This window comes from Tamandua tetradactyla, chromosome 15 (assembly GCF_023851605.1).
Source record: "Tamandua tetradactyla isolate mTamTet1 chromosome 15, mTamTet1.pri, whole genome shotgun sequence".
Lineage (NCBI taxonomy): Eukaryota > Metazoa > Chordata > Mammalia > Pilosa > Myrmecophagidae > Tamandua > Tamandua tetradactyla.
Window position 1 is genome coordinate 80,968,625 of NC_135341.1, and position 25,342 is coordinate 80,993,966.

General features: G+C 43.5%; 1 protein-coding gene across 3 annotated transcripts in view; it reads left to right on the forward strand.

Annotated features, from left to right (window-relative positions):
* The first annotated feature begins 8,860 nt into the window (after window positions 1-8,860).
* Window positions 8,861-25,342, forward strand: part of IL20RB (interleukin 20 receptor subunit beta) — a 36,465-nt gene continuing 19,983 nt past the window's right edge. For 2 of the 3 annotated variants that reach the window (XM_077130216.1, XM_077130217.1), the window contains exons 1-5: window positions 8,893-9,080; window positions 17,876-18,002; window positions 18,785-18,975; window positions 22,847-22,971; window positions 25,054-25,204. In XM_077130216.1, coding sequence (XP_076986331.1) covers window positions 9,008-9,080; window positions 17,876-18,002; window positions 18,785-18,975; window positions 22,847-22,971; window positions 25,054-25,204 — 667 coding nt within the window. In that variant the 5' untranslated portion in view covers window positions 8,893-9,007. Of the gene's footprint in view, window positions 9,081-17,875; window positions 18,003-18,784; window positions 18,976-22,846; window positions 22,972-25,053; window positions 25,205-25,342 lie in introns of all 3 variants that reach the window. The other variant, XM_077130218.1, reaches the window with a different exon arrangement.

Consider the following 25,342-nt stretch of genomic DNA (forward strand, 5'->3'; position numbering starts at 1 on the left):
AGAAAATCAGTTTGTTTTTTACAGTTACAGCTTACTTCCCCACCATTATAAAATTTGATTCCAAAGGTTTAAAATTAAGGAAAGGAAACGTCAATATTTTAATTGAATATTACAATCGTGTAACTTAATAAACAGTAGAAAGTCATAAGATCTTTCCAAAAATTTCCTCAGTGTTGCTTAAACATACGGATGTTTACATCAGATATGCAATAAATAGGCATTCAATACGTCAGAATTACTAGTAAAACATTTTGAAGTTGTCTAGTTCATGAGTTTTGTTTTTTTAACTTCATTGTTTTATTTTAAATATTTTTTAAATTTTAAAGTCATTTGAAAATATATGTTGCCACTGGGTGGCAGCTCTGGCTTCTCCCAGTAAGCAACAGGAGGCAGTAAATAGTATTAAGACATTGTTGTACGGAATCTTCATCTTCATTACATCTGCTTTTAAAATGTTTTAGTTCATATTTCATTATCTTTCTAATTCAGTGCCACTTTGTTTAATAAGGTAGTTATTAATGGTTAAGTTTAATTAATGGAAATAAGTCATGTATACATATCTTTTTTTTTTTTTTTTTGCTGTGAAACCACACTAATAGAAACTGAAGGAAAAACTTAGAAGGAAAATAAGTTTTAAAGTGAGTTGTAAAATGAGTAGTAAAAATTTTTTAATTTATTTTTTACAAATTTCTGATGATGCTTTACTTTTGTTCTCCACCTCTTTGTGGATCCCCTTATTGGGGGAAAAGTTGTTAGTAAAAAGGGAGCAGTGAATAAGGGGAAGAACTATTTACAGGAAATTCCACTGAGCAGATTTTAATAGAGCATGATTTTGAGAAAGTAGAATTAGCACTGAATATAGAATGCATATTTCTTTGCCATAAGCAGATTTGGCACAGAACTAACTAGAGGGTTTCCAGATAGCACATGTGTGCCAGTCATATCTATTGTGTACCCTTCTTATAATGGGATGAAAACCTCACTGGTTTTCTGTAACATATTATCAGTTTTAAAATAATCTTAAACCAGTTCCTACTGATGACTTGTTATGAGCACGAATTTTACTTGAAGCAATATTCTTTAAGAACTAGAGCAACCTTAGAAAATATATACATAGCTAGATAATATCGGGGCTGAGATTAGAAACCAGGTTTCCTTATTCCCAGCCTAGTCACTCTGTATCACAACACACTGCCCTCTGTATGCTTATTTTTAGACCCACAGGAGAGTGTTATACAGAGGTTTTTTCCCATATATGAGGAGATACTTAGTACCAATTTAAATATGCACACCCCTTGCCCATCCCGCTTCCACAAATAACTTTTCCACAATCTTGGAAGGAGACTATTCACAACTTTATATAAACAAAGGAAAGCTATCACTGCTATATCCCCTTATTTGGTTATAAATCCTTAGTGTTGTGCTGAAATTATATTCACACATGCACTCTATATATACCTTAAAATCACATACACTTAACACTAGTTAAGGCAGTGTTAGGCAGATACATCACTAAATGAAATATGAAGGCTAAGTACAATCCATTGCCATTGCTGAAAGAAATTAAAAGGCCCAACAAATGAGTAACTAGGGTTGTTAGAATAAGGTCAGCCTTGTAGCTACATGGCATTTAAATCATATCTAGCTTTATATCATCTAATACAGAGATTGCAAAGAAACAAGCTGCCACCACCCATATAATATATACCTTTGTGAGAAGTATAAAAAGGCAATGCATCCACCAGATACAACCAGCCCCTTCCTTGGAGAGAAGTCTGAATTTCACCCCCGTCTTGGCCTGGTCTTTTGTTAAGGGCACAGCCAACCACAATGGCATGGAATACTCGGACCCATACAGTGCTTTAAAAATGATTTGTTTTTTTGTTAACTACTTAAAATCGGGGGATTCCATGTAAAATTCAGAATTCTTTTTTCCCTTGAAAAAATTCCCTTGTCCAGAGCTGACAGCACTGGAATTCGGTTTCCTACAAGGTGATAATAAAACAGCCTAGTATGGGTGCTCCCTTATTTCAGTCAGTGCACAAGGAAGAAGAAAAAAAGTTCAAGCAGTTTAAAAAAGTCTCCCTTCAAAACCGTCTCCAATTCAGTCACTGGTACTCCCTATTTTTCCTCTAACATGGAAAAGTTTTGGTTTGGAATCTGGTAACCATTCTTTTACAGAACCACTTCAGATACCTTGTCAAATTCGATAAAGAGTGTAGCATTACAGCATGCTTAAACTTTTTCATTTTAATCTGCTGCAAGATAAGGGGGTCCTTTGTAAAAGTAACTTTGATACAGATACTCATTCAATGGACAGCATCCAGTGGACTTTTAAAAATGCCAAATTTCTTAGTGGGGGAGAAGCCATTATTTTACTTTTGCAAAGTAGGAAGCAGTGGTTTGTCCCTTCTGATAAGCTGGTTTTGTTGGTTTAGCAAGTTTATCTGATTCAGCTCTGTCATCTGAACATTTGGCAGGTCAGCATGCTATGCCTCCTCCACACCTTGAGATCTTGCTAATATGGGATTTAAACCAAGTGGCTGAGGGGCTAAAACGTATTTTTCTAATTTATTAATGAGGTGCTCTTTGGATCTAGAAGCATACACAGTATGTTGATACATGTTTGTTTAGTGAGTAGAAACTAAATTAGGCTTGATGGAGTGATGACAAGAGTTAACAGAAGACAAAAACCCAAAGTATTCAATTTCCTCTTCATATTTTCTTGTACCTCATGGAATGATGATTACTTTCAAACAAGAAAACAAACATTATAGGCATTTAAAACTTTATGTCTAAAGTAGTTAAGATATTAGGTGCTTTACATTACTTTTTGGGCTCAGATCATTTGTATCTTTAACTATAGAAATACTTAGCAGGTAACCTTTGGGAGACGATGGAGAACAGAAGGATGAATTCCAGAATGAGATGTGTGTTGTTTATTTTAGGTTAAATGCAGGATGGTTATTAGTTATTTTCTTGAGACTTTAGGAAAGAAATTATGCCAAACTTTTACTTGTTTTCTAAATTATAGACAAGGGTGATATACATAAGTCTTTGATTCCATCAGGACACCATAGTCACTTGGTGTCCTGGTTAAAAAAAAAATGCTTGAACTGTTGTATCTATGTCGATGAATATATGTAGGTTTAGATAGCTTTTGGAGATACTCAATCCAGCATCAGACTATCCTGTCAGACCCACTTCAGATATTTAATTGCCCAGGTGCCGCATGTACAGTTCTACCTTAGCAGTGTAACAGTGAAATGGATAAAGCTTTCATAGACCTTACGTTTTTAATGATGTAATGCCAAATGATTTAAGTTCTCTGAAGGAAGAATAAAGCAGGTTGAGGTGGTTGAAGAGTGAGGATGGGGGTGTTATATAGGATGATCAAAGGAGGCCCGATAAAATTGACCTTTGAGCATAATGTGTGTTCCACATAATAGAAACATTAGTGACTGGGATTAGTGACTTAGTGATTTAATGAAAATGTAGCAACCAAAATCACTTGAAAATCATGTCCTTAACTTTGGTTTTCAAATTTTAAAATTGAATAAAATATTTGTTTAAATATGGAGCTCTTTTAGCTACAAAGGACTATTGTGAATGAAGCCTGATTCTCCATTGTAAGAGGAATTGTCAGAGATATCACATAGAGTTAGGAAGGAGGGTTGTTTGGCAGACTTAAGTCTTTTAATAGATAACACCTTGAGGGAATAATTGAGGTCAAGGGAGAATAAGTTCCTTGTGCTTTGTACTGGTGACCAGACAATAAACCTTAGGAAAGAAATTGACAACCTAAAGAATGTCCAGATAAAGGGATATAGGAACCCTGAAAACGAGCTTGAAAATGTGAAAGTTACATCTGGAACAGATTTTGTATAAGCAGAAGTTAGAAGTCTTCAAGACAAAGGTGTTTATATTTCCTGTTACAGGAAAAAACAAACAATGGAATGGGTTACATTAGGTAAGTATTACGCAGGTCCAACTAAACATAAAATGTGCTAAAATATGTATACTGAGGAATCTCAGTGCCAAGGGTTATTGGAATAGATAGCTCACTGTGTGGTCTGCACCACTTCACCAGAGCTGATCATGCATTTGCATGACCCTAAGAGTAAGTGCCTCAAATTTTGTGCCCTAGAATCCTTGGTTGCCTCATTCTAGTTCCTACCCTACAGGGCACAGAGGACTTAGGAATCCCTCCCTTGTCCACCAACCTCCTTATCACCACTGCCTCTACCTTTCCATAGTTGTGTTTATTGGCTTGCCAGTACCTTTCCTTCCATAAAGATTTAAGTGACAAATTGCGTAATAGGGAAAAAAGTCCTATTTCTGGACTGTACATGCTTGGATAGGAAACGGGTCTATTCTTCCAACAATTCATCTTTGGGTATGAATGATCCTCCATCTCTAAAGCAGTGGAAGTTAACCTGAGAGTGCAGGCAACAGGATAGAAGGTAGTAGAGTTGGCATGTTGCATACTACATCGCCACCAGCTGATGAGATGGTGTAGAAAGAGAGGCACTCAAAGCCGGAAGAGGATGATAAGATCAGAGTAAGAGGTGTCCAGGCTAGGGTGAGTGCTAGAAGGAGAGGCACAGCCATCCAGAAGTCTTTGCCCACTAGCATGGCCTGCGTAGAGACAGATAGCCTAAGTTCCTCATTGGATCATGAATCAGTTCCTCATTGGATCGTGAACCTGAGAGTCTGGTTCAAAAGCTGTGACTGGCAGATGGCTTTTCCCCAGTGCCCTTTGAGGTGTGCTGAACCTAGGACAGACATCTGCAGTGGCTTGTGAAGGACTGTCAGGGCATGGAAGCACCAGGCCAAGGTTATCTGGACAGGGACCCATGCCCAAGTAGAGATAATTACCCATCGTAAGATCTCAGGGTTCTGGGAACAACTCTCCTTCCCCCCACAGCATAGCTAAATGAGTCTTAATATTTCTTCCATTTACTTTTTGCTTACCGCTTCCTTTTTCCTTTTTTTAAAACAATAATTAAGGCAAATAAATGTACTGCTATTTTTTTTTAATTGCAGAAGTTTTAGATATACAGAAAAACCATGCAGAAAATAGAGTTCTCATGTACTCCCATTCCCCATTATTAACACTTTATATTCGTGTTAACCGTTTCCTTTTCATACTATGAATGCATCCCTCCTTTTCCCCAAATCTAATGGATAAGTCCTTGGAATTCCATTTTGACATCTGTTCTAGTTTGCTAGCTGCCGGAATGCAACACACCAGAGACGGATTGACTTTTTTATTTTAAAAAAAGGGGGGGCGGGATTCATTTTGTTAGTTCTTCAGAGGAAAGGCAGCTAACTTTCAACTGAGGTTCTTTCTTACGAGGGAAGGCACAGGGTGATGGCCTTCTCTCCAGGCCTCTGGGTTCCAACAACTTTACCCGGGGTGATTTATTTCTGCATCTCCAAAGGCCTGGGCTGAGCTGCTTGGGCTGTGCTACGTTGAGTCTCTCATTTAAGCACCAGCCAATTAACTCAAATATCATTCATTGCAGCAGGCACGCCTCTTAGCCGACTGCAGATTTAATGAGCAACAGATGAGATTCATGTACCATTGGCTCATGTCCACAGCAACAGAACTAGGCACATTTCACTTGGCCAAGTTGACAACTGAATCTAACTACTGCAACATCTCACAATTCTGTAAAGCAGTTGCTAATTTCCTGCATCACTCACTCCCCTATGCCCTTTGGACACATTGTGAGTCCTCCTTTGGTATTAATTGCAAGATAGTAGAAGGGAAAGAATTTGAAGTTAGGCAGAGCTTGGTTGGAATTCCTGTCTCCATCCCTGACGCTCTGTGATCACAGCAAGTCTCTCAATTTCTCTGAGCCTTGTGTCCTCATCTGAAAAGTGGGGAATTGAGTCTTACTTCGCAAGGCTGTTATATCAAATTAGACAGTGCATGGAAAACCTTTAGGTAAAGAAACACAGCTAGTGAGTATCTATCCTAGATGCAAACCCAGGCAGTATGGCTCCAGAGCCCATGCTTTTATTATTATTTCATTTAATGATGCAACACAGAAATGCCAACTTTATATATTCACATGTAACTTTTTCTCTCACATTTACAACTCAAGAGATTGATAAACTAGGAGGAACTGCTGGAATCACTACATGGAGCATAACTCTATTAATATTCTAGAAGTTTATTTCAACTTTTATATTCTCAAACATCTTTATTATGTAGGTTGATGAAATATCCCTACACTAAGATTGTGCCCCTGGTCAGACCAACTTTCAGCCAATCAGGTCTGCTGTATGGTGGCTTTCGGGTGCAGAACTTTGTCCTCACTGAAGGACTGCTGGGGAATTGGGCCAGGTACCGGAGCTTGGAGTGGGCACACAGGAATGCTGACAGTGTCGCTTTACAGAGAGCCAAGCTTTTAATTACTATCCCTAGTAAGTACCTCCAACTAGAAACCTCTTTCCTAGTCCAGGGGCCACACCCAAAGAGGGTTGGCTGGCAAAGGGCCGGCCAGTTGGAGCAAATGAGTCACTTTCAGGTGACAGGAGGGATTGAGGACCTTGGAGTCAAACTTAAGGGGTGTCATATTGTAATCATGCCTGTCATGTAAAATTCTGAGAGGGACCACATCTTTGATGTTATATCCCAACCTAGTGTGTCCTAGGTGTTCAACTAATATTTATTTAATGAGTAAAAGGAAAATTACCCTAATTTATTTAATATTAATATAAAAAGTGTAATAACTATTTATGAAGACCTACTGCTTTCTTGGCACTGTGCCAATGTGCTTTGCAGTCTTTAATTCCCACAACTGTTAAGTGACTATGTATTTTACAAATGAAAAAATGAGATTCATGGTGTTGCTTTACCACTCCTCATCAATAGCCCTGAGCTTTCTACTTTTTCAATGCACGCCTCAACTCGTAACAGTCCAGCTTCTAATCCAAGCCCTTATTGAAACTCTTCTTGCTAATGTTACAAATAGCCTTTCAGGTGCTAAATCCAGGGGACATGTTTCAATGATTAACTCACAGGCCCTTTCTTTACAGTTTTCGGGATCAGTTTGTTGGTTCTCCTACCTCTTTAACAATTTCCTCACCATTTTTTTTTCCTGTCCTTGTCCTTAAATGTGATCCTTCTCTAAGGACATATCCAGGGCTCTCCTTATCTACCTAGTCTCCTTGGATGATATCACCCACTTCTTGATCTCAGCTACTACTGAAATGCTGAAGGAAGGGAAAATGGTGCCACCCTTGAAATTCATAAACTTGAGGAAAGATCATTTGCAGACTGGCAACTCCCCTGCCCTATAGGCATCTCAAAGTTTCTCAAGTTGAACACATGCAACTATTTTCTGCACCACCTCCAACCCTGCCTGTCTGATCCCACTCCACCCTCCTTTTGATTATTTCAGTTGAAGTGCTGCCATCCATCCAGCTATCCAAACCAAAACCCGAAAGGCATGTTTGGCCCCTCCCTCCCCCACCCTCCCAATCCACTCAATATGCAGGTGCTGTCAGTTCCACCCCTTTCATGTCTTCTGAATTTGGTTACTTCTCTCTACAGTGGAAATGTAAATGGAGGCCAACTATGTCTCTTGCCTAGCTGACCACCATGGCTCCCTTCTGGCCCTCTTGCCTCCAGTTTGGCCCTCGCCAGTGCTTTCTCCACCACAGTCATAATCTGTTTTAATGTTCAGCTGCAAGGAATGGCATGATAATATTTGAGTTTTTAACCCCTCCTTTGACCTTCATTGCTCTCAGGATAAACTCTAAGCTCATTAGCAAGGCATTCAGAGCTCTCTAACATTCTGTTTCTGTCTGACTTTGATCTCCACCTCTTGCCACTCAAGCTTTACTTTCCTGTTGAGACACATAGCCTGTGGTTTCCTAAACACTCCAGATCTGGCTAATTCCTTTTCTAAAGTGTTTGATACTCTTCCCAGAAGTCATGTCCTCCAGGAAGCCTTCTCTGATCCCCAGATTGGGTTAGGTGTTTCTCCTTAGTGCTCCTCTATCCCCTTGTGAATATTTCTGTCACTGCATTTTCAATATTGATTTATGATTATTCTCATGTCCATCTCCTCCATTAGTTGGGAAGTTCTTGAGGGCAAGAACTATTAATATCTTGGGATCTAACACATAGTAGGCCCTCAGTGAATATTTGTTGAACGAATAAATGAATGACTAACTTTCCCAGGGTTACACTGCAAGTGAATTCTGAAACTGGAACCAAAATCCGTGTTCTTTCAACTATTGCCTTTTTGAATTTGTAGAGAGTTTAGGGCCCTTAAGAGCTGACATTTCAAGGGTCAAATAAGACTTGCATTGCAATTTTAAAAGTTGGTATTAATTTTCAAAAATATATCTATAATATATCTAAATAGTCCAGTAATCAAGCAGTATAGAAAGATATCCAATCTTTTTTCATCCCAGATTCTCTTTTTGCAAATTCCAGCAAATATGGAACTACATACTCTTCCTTGCCTCCTGACTTTTTAAAAAGTTTTTTTTTTTTAAACTTTTCTGCTTTTTAATGAAGTGGGAATATATTGGCAGAAAGAGTTAACCAGTACCCGGCTTGAATAAACTCACAGGAAGGAGAATTGGAAGAAGAGAGCTAGTTGATGAGAGGGAAAGATAATTATGCCTGCTCACTACTAAGACAGGCCCATGGGGCATCCAGGGTCCCCCAGGACAGAGCCCAAGGTCCAGATAGTACCCTCAGGCAGAATCCCAGACTCTCCAGAGTTACCTTCTCTCTGGAACTCTCCTAGGCCTGATGCAACAACTGGGTTGGGGCAGAGAAGAGGGTGCTGTAGTGCCCGCCCCTTCTGGGCTGACTGGGCTGGCTCTTCTTTCCGGAACAGTTCAGACTCCACTGTGTCTCAGAGCTCAGCCACATCTGCTTTCTGAAGCAAGGATGGCTGCAGTGGACAGGACACTTTTTCCTGGAAAGAAACAATGTTCCAGGCCAAGTTGAGTCCACCAAACACAGACCCTCAGGATGGTTCTAAAGGAAATCTCAACAAGTCCTATCATGTGGGTTTTCTACGCCTTGATCCCATCTTTGCTCACAGGTAAGCTTGAATTTTAGTCTGGGACTCAAGATAAGTTAAAAAGCTGAAAAATACTTTCCCAGGTTTTGTGATGAAATATATGTACAGAGCATCTTGTGTCTTTAAAACAAAGGTTCCTGACTTTCTAAACCTCTCCCCCTGCCTCCCAAAGGAAAGAGAAAGCCTATATTCTGTTCAGAAATCTTTCTGCTAACATTCACAGAACAATTTAGAAAGCTCAGGTATCAAAGTAAATGCGCTGAAGGTTACCAGAGCCCCATGCATTTTGTTGTTTATCTCGTTATCTGTTTTTCAAATGGTACAACGGATGCATCTCTATCTGTGTGTGCCTAGGAGATGTTAACTGCAAGGAGGACAGCTTACTGTAAAACAATTAATGATTCTGACAAGATACACAGAAATAAAAACACATAATTTACAAGCTCAATATTAGGTACAGACTTAGAAAAATTGGATTTCTCTCCTCTCCTGGTCACTGCAGAAAAGGGAGAGAAGTCAGGTGTTTCTTAGTGTTTTAAAAATGATTGATTTGGGTCATTTTCCCAGCTGGTGAGGTTGTGTAATTTTCTCTGCTAAAGTCTGCTTGTGCCTACCTGTTTTATCATTCCCAAATCACAGCCTTTGATGTCTCTTCATGTCAAATCACGTTGAAGAGAAATTTCTAATTTTAGTACTAAAGGCTTCTGGGCACCATGAAGTGTCTATGGGAGCCTCCAGTTTTTTATGCTTTTTTCTTTTTCTTTTTTCTTTTTTTTTTAACACTGATAAATAATCATTCTAGTTAGTTTAACTAAATGATTTGGAAATGTTTGGAACTAGTTTAAACACCGAATATATGGAGTTCTTTCCTAACTCCCAGTTGCTCAGCACGTGATGTCCGAATTCTGCTGTTTCTTTCTCATTACCCAGCCTGCACTCAGGTCCACTCTATCAAGTCGACCCTATTTCTCACTATTCCTTGAAAACAAGGATGGATTGAAGCATGGCTACTGTCTTCATAGTTGGCATATTTTACCCTGGTTTCCTCTCCTGGCCCATGTCTTAATTTCTCACCAGAAGCACCATCTCCAGTTCCCTTCTCCCAAGCCCATTCCAGAAGGGTCTTTCCTCCTGCAGACTTCTATCTCCTTGACCCCTGACCATGTGGCTGGTCCCATGTACTCTGGCATCTGTTTCCTCTGCCAGCCTGAGGACAGGGCCTGGGCATCTTTCTCGTGCCCCCACGGCCCCTGCAGAGGCTAAGCCTGCTGATTGATTGGTTAGTTAATTGACTGATTAGTTGGTAGGACAAGTTGCCAGGGAGATATTCTGCTCAGCCAAAGGGGGAAGATAGGAGGTCAAATGAGAAGGGGAAAGGCCAGTGCTTTTTAACTTTACGTTTTCTTCAGCGAAGCAGTCTAGACTTTTAAGCCTTTTCCTGAAAATCCCTGTTTCAGACAGACCTGAGTGTGTGTCCTTCTGGCATCTATGAACTTGCAAAGAAACACACACACACACACACACACACACACGAAAAGTGTGTATTGGTGGGAACCACAACAATATTGGAGCCTAAAAAACCTGTGTATGAGTTTTGGTTCTCTCACTTACTAGCTCGGTGATTAAGTCATGTACCTTCAGTCTCCTGACCTGGGCAATGGTTGTATTAGCTGCCTGAGGGTGCAGGAGATGAAGTGAAATGGTGTGAACAAAAGCACTTTGAAGACGTCAAGATGTTCCCCAAAAGTTAGTAATTATTATCTGTTGGTCACTCAAATAGATGATAGTGTTGGTAGATAATTGCTTCAGCTGAGATTGCCTTTATGCAATTTTGACCATTTTCTCTGGATTATGTAGATAACTGCAGTGAATTCTGCAAATTCTAAATGGACTTCTTTCTACTAGTTACTCTAGTGCTCTAGGCAAATTAGAGTTTTTGCTCTGTCTTATAGAAGTCACATGCCTTGCCCTGTCTCTTCCAAATAATAATGTGTGTTTCAGGGAACTGATTCCAAGTACGTATAATAATAATAATAACAATAACAACAACAATGATAATCACTACTGCCATTTCTGAGCACATATTATGCTCTAGGTTATGAAAAATATTCTCTTCTCACTTCAATCCTGCAGTGTGGGTGATGCTAACTCCTTTTTATACACTAGGAAGCAGGCTCAGAGAGGTTCAGTTATTTGCCCAAGGATACACAACTAGTAAGTAGTGGAATTGGGATTTGACCTTGGTTTTGCTGGTCTCAGAGGCTATGCCCTTTGAACTTCTCTACAGAAGAAGCTGAGACATTGAAGCCAGCCAGAAAGAGCTGGGAGGAAGAAAATAGAGGAAAGAATGAAGATGGTACTGCCTTACCTCATGTATTTGCCATAAGGGCTGTTGGAGATAATGGTGGAGAAAGAGAACTCAGATGAGGGTAAGTGACAGCAGCCCCCATGGGGAAGCTGGCATTGGGTCTTGCCAGGGAGGAGATGCCATATTTTCTGCCTGGAAAGTCTGTCCAGTGGCTTTGTGGCAGGTAGCCTTTATGCTGCCTCCTTGTGCTGCCTCAAGATTTTAGGAAATAGGAGTTCATCATTAATCTTAGAGCAGCATAAAGGTCTAATATAAACTAGATGAAAAATTAGGAGAGAAGTCAGTCCTAGACCATTTTCACTAAGGGAACCAAAACTTGGTTCACTTGTTCAGTTTTCACTCATTAGACATTTCTGAGCGCCTTCTCAGTGCCAGGCTCTGGGAGAGATGAATGAAACAATCTCTTGTCTTAAGGATATTTAAAAGCCTGTTGGGAATAGACTTAAATGTTTGGAATTTTGGGATCAAAAATTCATAATTTCAACAATTCTTTAGGTTGCAGACCCCTGTTGGGCTTCTGACCTACAGAACTGTAAGATAATACATTTCTGTTGTTTTAAGCCACTGAATTTGTGGTAATTTGTTACAGCAGCAATAGAAAACTGACATATCAAGAGAAAGAAAAAGAGAGGGAGAGAGCATGTGAACACAGCTCTCTGTAAAAGATCTTGGTTGGTTAGTTTTGCCCACACCGAGTACCAGAATCCTAAGTCAGGTCATGGTCACTCAGCTGAGGTCTCTATTAGAAACACCAATGGAGACTCCATCCCACGGGCCTTGGTGAGACACCTGAGTCAGCCCTCCAGAGTGAGAGTGATCATACACTCACTCTGTTTTGTAGAAACAAAAACACAGATATTCATGAAGAACCAAAGGATAATACAGCAGGTTCCAGTATTTCTCTTAAGCTTTGGTGAGGATCCCCAACCAGTGTGGCCGAGGGAAGAATTCCTCCAGATTCTGCATCCTCCTTGCTGTGATCAGTGTGTCTTCTCCTGTTCACACTTTGAGCTTGCTTTCCCCATTCTCCTTGACTTTTTTTTTTTTTTCGCTTTTGTATTTGTAATTTACATCGTGTAGAGTCTTCATTATCTGGTTCCTCCAGAAGTTTGACTTCAATACACATTGCTCCTGGCTGACAGACGACATTACCTGTTAACATGATTGTTGTGTAGATAACAAAGTTCTGTCTCCCCCTTTAGTTGTGTTTTTAGGACCACAAATAGCCTTCTCTAGCAATTGGAAAGTTTCAAAAACATTTTGTGGATGGACAAAGTCACTTTCCTTTGCGGTCTGAGCAGAAAATACAAGAGTCCTTTCCTTTTTCACATCCTAGCATACAATGGATCCCCTGTGTAACCCCATAAAATGACCCATCTCATACCCAATGTGTGTGCTACATAATCATGAGCAAAACAATTAAGACATTTAGAATATCTGTAAAAAAATAGCACAGGAGCATTGGAGATGTTGCCTGTAAGGCTCAAAAAGAAAGAAGCACTTTTATTCTAATACAGAGGTGAGACTGAGTGAGGACTTTTGCACATAATGAAGCTAGATTTGGAACTTTTCCACAGGTGGGAGAGTCACAAAGTGCAAATTATTGCATTAACGTGATATAGCCAACAAAAGATGGGACATAAGATACAATCCACCCACCTGAAATGTCCCCGGTTTTACTTATACTCACATGAGTGTGTGTGAGTACAACTGTGTGTGTGTGTGTGTATAGGCTCATGTATCCTCCACCATAGTCAAAATACTCAGCAATTCCAGCACCGTAATGATCTCCAGCCGCTTGACTTTTTATAACCACACCTACCTCTCCCCTGTTACCCACCCCTGACTCCCAAACCCTGGCAACCAATAATCTGTTCTCCATTTCTGAATTTTTTGACATTTCAAATGTATTATATGTTATGTGTAGCCTTTGGGGATTGGCTTTCTTCACTCAGCATAATTCCCTAGAGATTTATCCAAGTTCTTGTGTGTTCCTTTTTATTGCTGAGCAGGATTCCATGGTGTGGATATACCACATATATGGTGTAGATATACCATAGTTTGTTTAACCATTCACCTGTTGAAGAACAAACATCTGGGTTGATTCCAGTTTTGCAGCTATGAACATTTGTATGCAGGCTTTGTGTGATATAAACTTTCATTTCTTTGGGAGAAATGCCTAAGAGAGCAATTGTTGGGCCCAATGGTAAAATACATGTATAATTTTACAAGTAACTGCCAGATTGTTTTCCCGAGTGGCTGTACCATGTTATATTTCCATCAGCAGTGTGTAAGTGATCCAGCTTCTTCCCGTACTTGCCAGCATCCTGAGGGGTGTGTACTGCTGTCTTGAGATTTTAATTTGCCTTTCTCTAATAGCTAATGATGTTGAACTTTTTTTTTTTTCATGTGGTTATTTTCCACCTTTATGTCCTTCTTCAGCAGGTCTTTTGTCCATTTTCTAATTGGATTTTTAGCTCTTGTACTGCTGAGTTTTGAGAGTTCTTTATATATTCTAGATACTATCTCTTTCTCAGATACATCGGTTGCAAAATTTTCTCCGAGTTTGCAGCCTGATTTTTCATCCACTTAACAGAGTCTTTCACAGAGCAAAAGTTTTAATTTTCGTGAAGTCCAGCTTACAAAGTTTCCTCTTGTGAATCTTGCTTTTAGTGTCGGGTCTAAGAATTTGCCTAGTCCTGAAGATTTTCTCCTATGTTTTTTTCTAAAAGTTTTATAGTTACACAGTTTACTTTAAGCCTGTGATTCATTTTGATTATTTGTATAAGGTGTGAGGTTTAGGTTAAGGTTAATTTTTTGCCTATGGATGTCCAGTTGCTCCAGTATTATTTGTTGAAAAAGCTGTCTTTCCTCCACTGAGATGCTTTTACACCTTTGTCAAAAAGCTGTTGAGCATATTTGTGTGGGTATATTACTGGGATCTCTAGAATGATCCATTAATCTAATGTGTCAGTGCTTTTGCCAATATTATAAATCTTGAAATTGGGTAGACTGATTCCTCACATATTATTCTTCTTTTTCAAAATTGTTTTAGCTGTTCTAACTCCTTTGCCTTTTCATATACATTTTATTAAAACCTTCGTTTATATCTACAAAACCCTTACTGGGATTTTGAAAGGAATTATATTAACTCTGTCTATCAATTTGGGGGCACTTGACATCTTTATAACCCAATCCATGAATGTATTAAGTCTCTCCATTTATTAGATCGTCTTTGATTTTTTTCGTCAGCATTGAGTAGTTTTCAGCACACAAGTCCCATATATGTGTTACTGGATTTAGATATAAATATTTCATTTTCTGAATGGGTATAAATGATATTGCATTTTAGTTTAATTTTTAATTATTAATATATAGAAATACAATTAATTTTTAATATTTGTGTCCTGTGCTCTTACTGAAGTCAATAGTTTTAGGAGGTTTTTGTTTTGTTGGTAGGTTCCTTGATATTTTCTACAGAGACAAATCCTGTCATGTGTAAAATAGAGACATTTTATTTCTTCCTTTCCAATCTGTATAGCTTTACTTCTTTTTCTTGCCTTATTGCAGTCACTATAACTTCTAGTACATGTTAAGTAAGAGTAGTAAAAGAGGACATCCTTGTCTTACTCCTCATCTTAGGGAGAAAGCATTCCATTTTTAAACATTAAGTATGATGTTAGTTGTAGGATTTTTGTAGATGCTTTTTATCACATTGAGGTAATTCCTCTCTATACTTAACTTGATAAAGGATTTTATCATAAGAGAGTGTTGGATTTTGTCAAATGCTTATTCTGTGTGAATATGATCATATGATTTTTCTTCTTTAGCTTGTTGAAATGGTGGATTACATTAATTGATTTTCCATTATTAAACCAGCCTTGCATAGCTGAAATAAATCCCACTTGGTCATGGTGTATAATTACTCTTTTTTTTTAAATTACTCTTATACATTATTGGATTTGGTTTCCTACTATTTTGTTAAAGATTTTTGCATCTAAGTTCATGAGATACATTAGTCTGTAGTTTAATTTTTTTGTGCTATCTTTGTTCGATTTTGGTATCAGAGTAATATTGGCCTCAAAATAAATTTCTTTTCTATTATCAGCAAGAGGCTGTATAAATTGGTGTTAATTACTTTTTAAATGTCTGGTAGAATTCTCCAGTGAAACCATCTGGACCTGGAGACTTGTTTTTCAGGAGCTTTTTAATTGTGAATTTAATTTCTTTAATGGTTATGAAATTATTTAGATGACCTATTTTCTGTGGTTTTCAAGGACTCCAGCTGGAGGCTGGAGGAGGCTCCTGGTGCTGGCTCTTGAGAGCGTCTTCGGTCCTCTCAACTGACCTTGTTCTGCTGGACTGCTTGCCGTCCCCGTAACAGCCTCAGTGTACTTTTGGAATGCTCTCCATCCTGCCCTACTTCCCTAGTTGCTGCCCAGCTCCAATAGTGTAGAACCCCTCACAGTAACAGGCTGGAGCCAGCAGCCCTGGTTCATTACACTCTTGGGGAAGTGTGGGAGAGGTAGAATGGCACTAAAGTTTCTTCCGTAGGATTTAGGGAAGAGGAGCACCTAATTTGTGCCTATCATTTTCTATGCAAGGTTTTGAGGATACTCATTGCAGCCCTCCGAGTCATGAATTAAATAACTGAAGTGGAATGCAGAGCCAGTAGGGTTGCAACCTCCTGGGGAGGAGGGAGCAAGCCACAGAAGTTGAAAATTTAGGGGTCAATTTGCAATGAATGGGCGGGGCACAAGAAGAACTTGCGGAGGGACAGCAGGCAGTGTCCTTGTTCCAGGATCCACTCAGGAGAAGGGGAGCCAAGGAAAGCAGTTGGAGATATGAAACTGAGGTTGGCACCTAGACCTACATGGAAAGAGACATCTTTGGTGTTTGGTGATGGGTGGACTGGGGGTGGGGGAGGAAGGGACCAGGGATTGACTGGAGCAGCTTTCTCAGCCTATGGGAAAGGAAAAGGGGACAATAAGGACGTAACTAGGTATGGAGTGAGCCAGGAGAGAAAGTCAGAGGATTCAAGATTCTTGGCTGAGGAGGATGGAATCTGGGAAGGGGTTGGGCTGACTGCCTCGCATTCCTTGACTGGGCTGGGTATCTGGTCAGGAGCTAGAATCCCTCATGTTTTAATCCTGTTATTTTCCCTAAATAGCTGGTGGAAAGAAATGTTTTGTAAACTTTCCCAGAGGAAGAATGTCAGAGAGGACCGAGCCCCACCACCCCACTGTGCCACCCCAATCCACACCCAGCCCTTTTCCTTTCCATCTTTTGGATGAGTGTGAGTCTAGGCCTTGGGGAGAACAGGAAGTTTTCCTTATGGGTACCCCAGATGTTTCCTCTCAGGGGAGGCCTGCGGATGCTGAGGGTGAGATGGAGGTGTGTCACCAGGGTCTTACACTAGAGAAGAGGCAGGGCAACCAGGCTGGGTGTCCCTGGCAGCCCTGCATTCCTTTGTGGTCAGGGTGCCTGATAACGAGCAGCAGGTGCTAATCTGGAGACAGGTACAGAGATGAAAAGTCTCCAACTAGGGCCCCAGCTTCGCAACACACAGTGCTGTCGATGTTATCGTTGCAACGGTAACAGCAAAGAGAGGCAGGTGTGGGGCATTAGAAGAGCAGCGTGTGAAAGAGGGAGGAGAGGGACCAGAGCAGAGGGACCAGACTGCTCAAGGATGAGCCCAGAGGTTGCACAAAGCCCTTGAGAGTGCAGGTGCAGCTTCACAGGCTGCTTTCATTTGTGGTGCAAGTCGTAGACCCCTGTGTGCAGTAGATCCCTGTGCAGGCAGTTGCTTGTGTCCAGACTGACTCAGGGATCTGCTCTTTTCCTAGAGTCTCAGAACTCACTTGGTTCCTTCTCATCACTTCCCAGCTGCCACTCAGCCTTGTTGGGGGATGGAAGGGATGTGTTTTGGTATCCGAGGATGGCAGTGGAAGCAAAGAGAGGTGATGTGAAGCTGGCAGGAGCCTGCATGAGTTTGTCATGCAGGAGTGGGTGGCTTAGGTTTTGCCACTAGCTTGTCGTTACATAAACAGGGGTGATCCAGGTCAGTCTTTCATAAGATTTATAAACAGTGTGCCTCAGTTTCTTTATTGGTCTGATCAGAGACTAAGGTCCTTATCTTCCAGAAGGATTGTATTACTGTAAGATAACCATGTAACCATTTAGCACATGGCCTCAATAGAACATGGTAGGTGATTAACAAATATTTGCTATTACTGTTATTAATATTAATGTGCTATTGTTTTATCATCAATGGCAGAATTACAATAAAGATAATCACAAAATCTTAGCCTTAATTTAAGTGTGATGGAATTAGAATTGTTTCTGGTTCACCAACATGTGAGGCCTTTCATTAGACACTAATTTGAAGTGGCAGTAGCTCCCAGCACGAACCCATCTGTCAGCCCGTCTGTCTCCCTCTCCATCTCAGATAGAGTGGCCGTTCTGCCTGCCCCTCAGAACCTCTCTGTACACTCAATCAACATGAAGCATCTCTTCACTTGGAGCCCACTGACTGTGCTTGAAGAACCAATCTATTATACTGTTGAGTACCAGGGGTGAGTTTTTAAAAAAATACTTTTTCTTCCTTAGACAGCGGTTGGTTCCTGGAAGCACAGTTATGACAACACTAAAACAGAGTATTTCCATCATCATGGAAAAGTCTTTGGGGCAGCACAGATATAGGTAATTTCAGATAGTACTCAGTGCTAGGAGGAAACTAAAGTGGTGACATAATAGAGAACTGGGTGGTCAGTTCTCTATTATGTGATATTTAAGGGTATCTGGAGGACAGGGGAAGCCAGGCATGTGAACAGAGGGGGCAGAGCATTGAGAGAGAGTGACCAGCTAGGGCAGAGGTCCTAAGGCAAAAGGAACTTGGCCGGCAGTGGGAACTGCAAGGAGGCCAGCATGTGGGAACACCGTACTTAGGAGAAGGATAGGAGAGGAAGCCATTGAATCCACTAGGCCATGGGGAAGAGAGAAGCAATTAAGGAGAGGAATGTCCTCATTTGCTGAATGAGGAATGTTTCGAGGAACAGCAGGAGGGGGAGCTAGGCGACCCCTCAGGAGATCTCAGCAGGGCAAGGAATGATCCCGAGCCTAGATTGAATTTATGGATAGTTTGAGTTTATGACTAGCTTTCCCTTGTCTGTTGATAAAAGGAATGAGAGGAAATGGATGGTTGCTGAGGGAGGAACATGGAAAACTGGGGGTGTGGAGCAAATTCTTGATTTGCTGGCCCATAAAAATTGGAAGAACAAGGGCAGTTCCTTGCAGCTATTGCTGAGGCTGCAGAAATGGAGGTGACGTGGTGCTCTGTGCTCCTCTCTTTGGCCAGGGAGTACGAGAGCCTGTACAAGAGCCACATCTGGATCCCCAGCAGCTGGTGCTCACTCACCAAAGACTCCGAGTGCGATATCACCGATGACATCACTGCCTCTGTGCAGTACAAGCTGCGTGTCAGGGCCAGCCTGGGCTCATGGACTTCAGCCTGGAGCACTCTGGAGAAGCCCTTTAACCGAAACTCAAGTAAGGCACTTCTCTCGTTACTCCCCTGTCCCCTACCAGCCTCTCCTTCGGGAAGCCACACTCACCCGAACTAACAGTCGTGCAAAGCCAGAGCACTGCAGAAACAAACAATCCCAACTTGTGCATTTAAAAACCTGCCAACTTCTTCCCAACATGCCCTCTCTCTCACATCCTTTCACTTTGAAAGTCGTTTCTGACTGTCTCTGTCATGGTCTGCAGAGGGTGGGGAGGCTGACCTTGGGGACCTGGCAGGAGATGGGGCTAGGACTGCCTTTTCTACCCTGGTAGTACTTCAGCACCTCTTCTCCTGGCCTCCATCTGGAGTCCTTGTTAACCCCACATTTACTGCCTGGATGAGCTGCCTCTTTCTTTGTGCAAAAGGATTCACACACTTAACAGAACCACCAGAAACATCTGCCCTTCTTTGGCCGTTGGGAGATAAATATGTTTTCTATTGCAACAGCATCTAGAAAATGATTGAGAAAGAAGTAAGGGAAGGATCAATATAGGTAGCAGAATATGGCAGAGCATGAGTTCAAGACGAATTCAAGAGACATGGCTGAGTAAGAAAGGGCTGAGCTTGGAGAACAGTTGCTGGAGGAAGGAGCAGGGAGAGGCAGGGATGGTGCCCAGCTTCCAACTGGGGTTGGTGACAGTGGCATCCAAGGTGGAGGATCCAATGGGAGGGAGTGGTCTTGGGGAAGAGATGAGACCCCTGGCCTCAGGCTCTTTGAGACCGAGGGGCCTGTGTGGTGCTGTTGTACTGTGGATGTCTGATTGGCAGCAGGAAATCAGACCCTGGGATCAGAGAGGTCAAGGCCAGCCTCATACCACACGAGGTTAATAGCTGAAGGTTTGGGAGCAGATGAGGTTGTCCAGAAACAAGACATGGGGGCAAAGAGGACCCAGAACAGGGTCCTAGAAAATCCCAGGGTTTCAAAAGTGGGAAGAAGTGAAGTCACCTGCAGGAGGCTGGGCAGGTTGAAGGATGTGGAAGGGAGATTAAAGAGCTGGAAGGGCCTGAAGGCTGCTTCCGGATGGGCCCTTGAAAAAGTGGTTCCCTGGAACTGTGGTGGGTGAAGGGCAGTGGTCAGGCTGGTGGGGTGGAGGATTGAGTGGAGGTGGGAAGTGGCCGATCCTCCTCTGAGACAGGCATAGGTGAGAATGTGGCCAGTTTGCTGCAGGAAAGGCAAGGGGAGGGTCGTGGTGGTCTCTGTTTTCTGGATGGGGTGGGAAAAGATCCTCTGCTGTGAGGGCAGAGGAAGGTTTGGGGTAGCGTCTGCAGTAATGGATGAGCCAAAGGTTACTGAGGAATATATGAGATTGGATGGAAATCAGGAGGGGCTTAGAAGGCGAGTAAGGCCAAAGCTGGAAGGGGGCTAAGGGAAAGGTGGACTTGCAGGGGAAGTTGGCACCTCTAGAGTCAAGAAGACCTGGTTCAAATCCCAGCTCAGCCACCTGCTAGCTGGGTCTAGGCTTCTCCTCTGCAAGAGGGGCCACAGTCCTGTCCCTGTGGTGGCTGTGAGGATTATATGAGGTGATAACTCAACAATTGGTAGATATTATTGTTATTAATATTATTTGCTTAGAGATGCCTGGAGTTGAGAGCCTGAGGGCAGAGGAGAGATGTGTGGGAGACAGGAATAGGGCCAAATAGGCTTGGATACCATTAAAGGAATTTTGAGTGCAGAGCAGGGGCTCCTCTGCCTGAGCCTCCTTTTCCAGGTGCTGGGAGGATGCAGTTACTGGGGGCGGTAAGGGCACTGGAGGGCACCACAGCTCTGCCCGCAGAGCCCAGGAGCATCCAGTGCCTCCTCCCTCTGGCTCCTGGGAACACAGAGCCCCTGCCAAGACATCTCTGGGAGCTGGCCTCTGTTGTTCGAAAGGAAGGCATCGGTCAGATGGAGATAAGGGAGCACTTACAAAACTATGTGGGTGGGGGTGTGCAGTAACAATTGGTGCTTCAGAAGACAGTGTAAATAGGAAAAGGTCTGGCTGTGAGAGTAGCTGGGAAACAGGAGTCTCAGTCCTGCATCCGAAAGGGGAAGATGCAGTCCTGTGCATTCTCTGTGCAGGAGGCTGGCACCGGGGCGGCGGTGGAAGCATGACCTCGGAGGGCATGAAGTCTCTTCATTTGCCTTTGGAAAAGACCACCCAGACTTTCCCCCAGGCATATGAAGAATCTTGGTGTTAGGCTTTCCTGAAAAGCATCTCCTACTCTTAAAGGGAAGCCATGTAAGGAGCAGAGGTTCTTAACCTCAAGAGTACACTGCAACTGCAGGAGGAGATTTAAACCACTGATGTTTGGGGTCCAGTCCTACAGAATCTCTTTGAAATGATCTGTGTAGGGCCTATTCACTGGGGGTGGGAGTAGAAAAATCTCCCCAGGTTAGTCTCATGTGCAATAGGCCTTGAGAGCCACCAGTGAAGAAGCTATATACCCAATCATAGGGGAGGCTAGGAACATAGAAAGACGTGGGCTCAAATTCTGGTCATGAGCTGTGTGACTCTGGAGAAGTCACCTAACCTCTCTCAGGCTCAGTTATGTCATCTGTACAACAGGAACAGCATTTAGATTACTGAGGATTAAATGAGAGGAGTATATGTAGTGGGTGGGACAGAGCCTGGCACATAGTTGTGTACTCAATAATCTGAGGATTCTACTCCAACACTGCCAAAAATATCCTCCTCTGAAGTGTTAGGTCATTTTCTCTAATTCTGCTTTCAATAAAGATGGCCCAATTCAATTATGTTTAACTTAAAAATGGAGGACGCAAACAGGTCTTTTCTTTAGGGAGATATTTCAGAGGTAGTTCCCCTGGTGCTGTGTGGTTATGTGAAGTCTCTGACTGGATATTTTGCACAGATGGCCCCTGACTTCTCAAGTCTTCCTGTCCCCTATCCAGGCAGCTTTTCAAATACCTAGAGAGCTTTTCAAATACCTAGAGAAGCTCTAGATCCTTCCCCTGATGAGGTGGATGAGAGGAACAGGTCATGTTCTCTGAAAACTCTCTCTAGGAGATGCCTTTTCCCTGCATGTCCTTTGAACCCAGGACATGGGCTGGGTTCAAAGTCCAGAGTACACCCACCCTGCCTCTGAAGCCATGGCTAACAGTCCAGGGTGGCCCATCTGGATCCATCAGCAGCAACAAGGAAGTGGAGGATGCAGGTGTGAGCCTTCTGCCCTTGGCCTGCTGATGCGAATGTGTCCAGGGGGATTGCTGGCCTCTCTGTTTGGGATCCGGCAGGGTGAGAGGTGGCATCTGTGCTTGTGCTGTAATTTCTGGAGTTGATTATTGGAATTTGTAAAACCCTGGCTTGCCATTGGCCCAGTCAAGATATGAGATGGAGACTCCTTGGGCTGAGAATAGCGTGGCCAAAGGATTCAGAAGTTGCAGGTGCACTGAGTTTTGGAAGCCATCAGCAGCTGGTACATGTCACTCATCTACATGGGATACAGGCAAGCACATGCCCCCTCCAGGTGTGTTCATTCCCAAGGGGCAGAGACTGTGCCAGAACTGTGCTCAGTAGAGATTCAGATCTATCTACACAGGTGTTTGCCAAGCAGTAAGAAGCAGCACTTGATCACTTAGGCAAGCCAAGGTAGGAGCAAGTTCTACTGAAAAAGTGAAAACAGGAGCAGGGATTTAAAATTTTAAAACTGAAAGAGAATTTTAACTGAATATTTTCTGTGTATGTGTCTCTTGGGGAAAGAACATAAAAATGCTTTTAACTGAGTGCCAGCTGAGTCCAGGCGAGCATTTGTGTGCATCCTGCCACATGCTGCTGTGGAGCCCCTCCCTCGGTCACTGGGCCAGGACAACCAGCCCGTCTGTGGCTGGCTCTGATTCCTCCCTTGTCTTGTCAACAGCCATCCTCACCCCCCCCAAGATGGCCGTCACCAAGGACGGTTTCCACCTGGTGATTGAGCTGGAAGACCTGGGGCCTTACTGTGCATTCCACGTGGCCTACTGGAGGAATGAGCCTGGTGCCAAGGTGAGACCTGCGGCCTTGGCCTCTGAGCCAGGCTTCTGTTTCTCTGTCGTCTTGGAGGCAGAGGCACAAACCCCTGGGGGGTGGCTGGGGAAAGCCGGCCCTTTGCCGCCATGCTCCCTGTTCAGAGTGGCCTGAGGATGAGGAGGTCTGGGAAGGAGAGATGAGAAGAATGCTAACCATCCCAGCAGCTTCTTCTTTCCAACTGCCTTGGTCCATCTCGGGCCTTGGCAGGAAGCTTTTTCAGGCCGGATCTGCTGTGGGTCTGTGCCTTTGCTTTAACCTAGTCAGACATACCCCCCACTTCAATGTATTTCTTCCTCCTCTCCAGCTGGCCTCCTCAGTCACTCTCCTTTGGCATGTTTAGGGGTAGCAGGCCAAGTTGTTCCAGATCAACTGGACGATTGCAAAAGCATGCGAGTCTGGCACAGGTCTCTTGAGGTGTGTCTCTGGGCAGGGTGCAGAAGTTGTAAGCAGGCAGCTTCGAGCTGGCTCATGAATCAACCTGTTTAATTATGAAGGGGTGTGCCACCCACAATGCCCCTGAGATGTGCCCTCCTCCTGTGAGCTGGGGTGGGCTGGGAGCTCAGCTCTCACAGAGGGAGCATCCAGACAACAGCAGCAGCAGGAAGGGTGGAACTCGAGTAGAAACATGGGGACAGTCAGGCTGTGGATCCCTGTCCAAGCTGACTGGGTGACAGGCACTAGAGGCCCACTCCAATTAGCATAAGGAAAAATAGGCTTCATCATAAGGATTTATATGGAGCAATGAGGGGCTGTCAGGACATCTACGAATGGAGCTTGTACAAGCAGGCACCTCCCCTTGGTATCCTCGCTCCCCTCCATTGCACCCTCTCTGTGGCCCACCCCCAGCTCACTCACAGGCTCTGCCCCTTTACCATGCATGACTGCACGTGCCTCTGACTACACCTTGCCTGGCCCCCCAACACCTCTTAGGTCTGACTCCCCCTCATTGTGTCCTTTCCCCTTTGTTCCTGCTTTTAGTCCAATATTCAGTTTCTCAAGGCCCAATCCCTGGGAGAGGAACCTGACAGGTCCTGCTCACCTCATGAGGTCAAGCCTCATGGGTTGCAGGTTGCTGCTGGCCCCTGATTGGGTACCCCTGATCGAGCAGCAGATTCTGGGAGGCAGAGCTCATGCTCCACCATCCACTCTACAGGGCCTTGGGGTGGGGGTGGGGGTTATGATCCCTGAACAGCGTGTAGACAGCAGGGCAGGCAGTGACATGGATTTCCGTTGTTTACCCATTTGTTGTCTTCCGGCTGGATCACAGCTGGGTGGTAGGATAGGATGTGCCCTCGCTGGGGACTGGTATAGGGGCCAGGTCAGGGCCTGGGCATGGGGGGAGGGAGGAGGCCTGCAGCTCTTCAGTTTCTTTGGATTAGACCCCATTTCTCACCCTTTGTAACTGGCACAGCCCGTGCCGAGAGAGGAGCAGGTACCTGAGTCACCTGGGCTTGGCCCAGACAAGCCTCTACAAGATCAGATGCAGCGCACAGGCCTTGGGGTGAGGTGGGAGTGGGTGGGTGGGGAAGGCAGAAGGATGGACAGATGGGTGGATGGATGGCTGAGTAAAGAGGTATTGCCCACCAGCTCCAATGCTCCTGTGCACTAATTTCCCCTGACAGCAGCGGCCATGCCAAGCCCCTTAGATTTTTGACCTTCAGGTCTCTGCACAAATGTTACACTATCAGAGAGGCCTTCCCTAACCCAGTCTAAAATGGTGCCCCCTCCTCCCTCTCTATCCCCTTGCCCCACTACATGTTTCTTCATCGCTCTTGTCACCACCTGACATGTATTTATATATTGTCTGTGTCCTTTGCTTAAGCTCCATGAGAGCAGGGATATTGTCACTTTCGTTCAGTGCTGCCCCTATTTCTAGAATGGTACCTAGCAGATGGTAGATGCTCAATAAATACACATGAATGAATGAATGAGAAGGAATGTTCCTGAATGCATCCTGGCGGGAAGAGTCTGCACTTTGGCTTCCTGGCTCTTGGCACCTCGTACCCTTTGCTGTCCTACCACCCTCAGGGTGTAACTGTGGTTTCTGGTCTCCTAAAGGAACACGTCAAAGTGGTGAGGAGCAGAGGCACTCCTGTGCACCTGGAGACCATGGAGCCAGGGGCCGCCTACTGTGTGAAGGCGCAGACATTTGTGAAGATCATCGGGAGGTACAGTGCGTTCAGCCAGGCACAATGTGTGGAGGTGCAAGGTAAGCATGGCCCATTCCCTGGAACCCCGCACAGCTGGCACCCCCCTTGGTGGAACGCTTGCCTGCCTCCTGGGTTCCACTGGTTCCAAGTGTCACAGAGCTGCCTGCTGGGCTGGGTGGATTCCCTCAGTGGGGGGA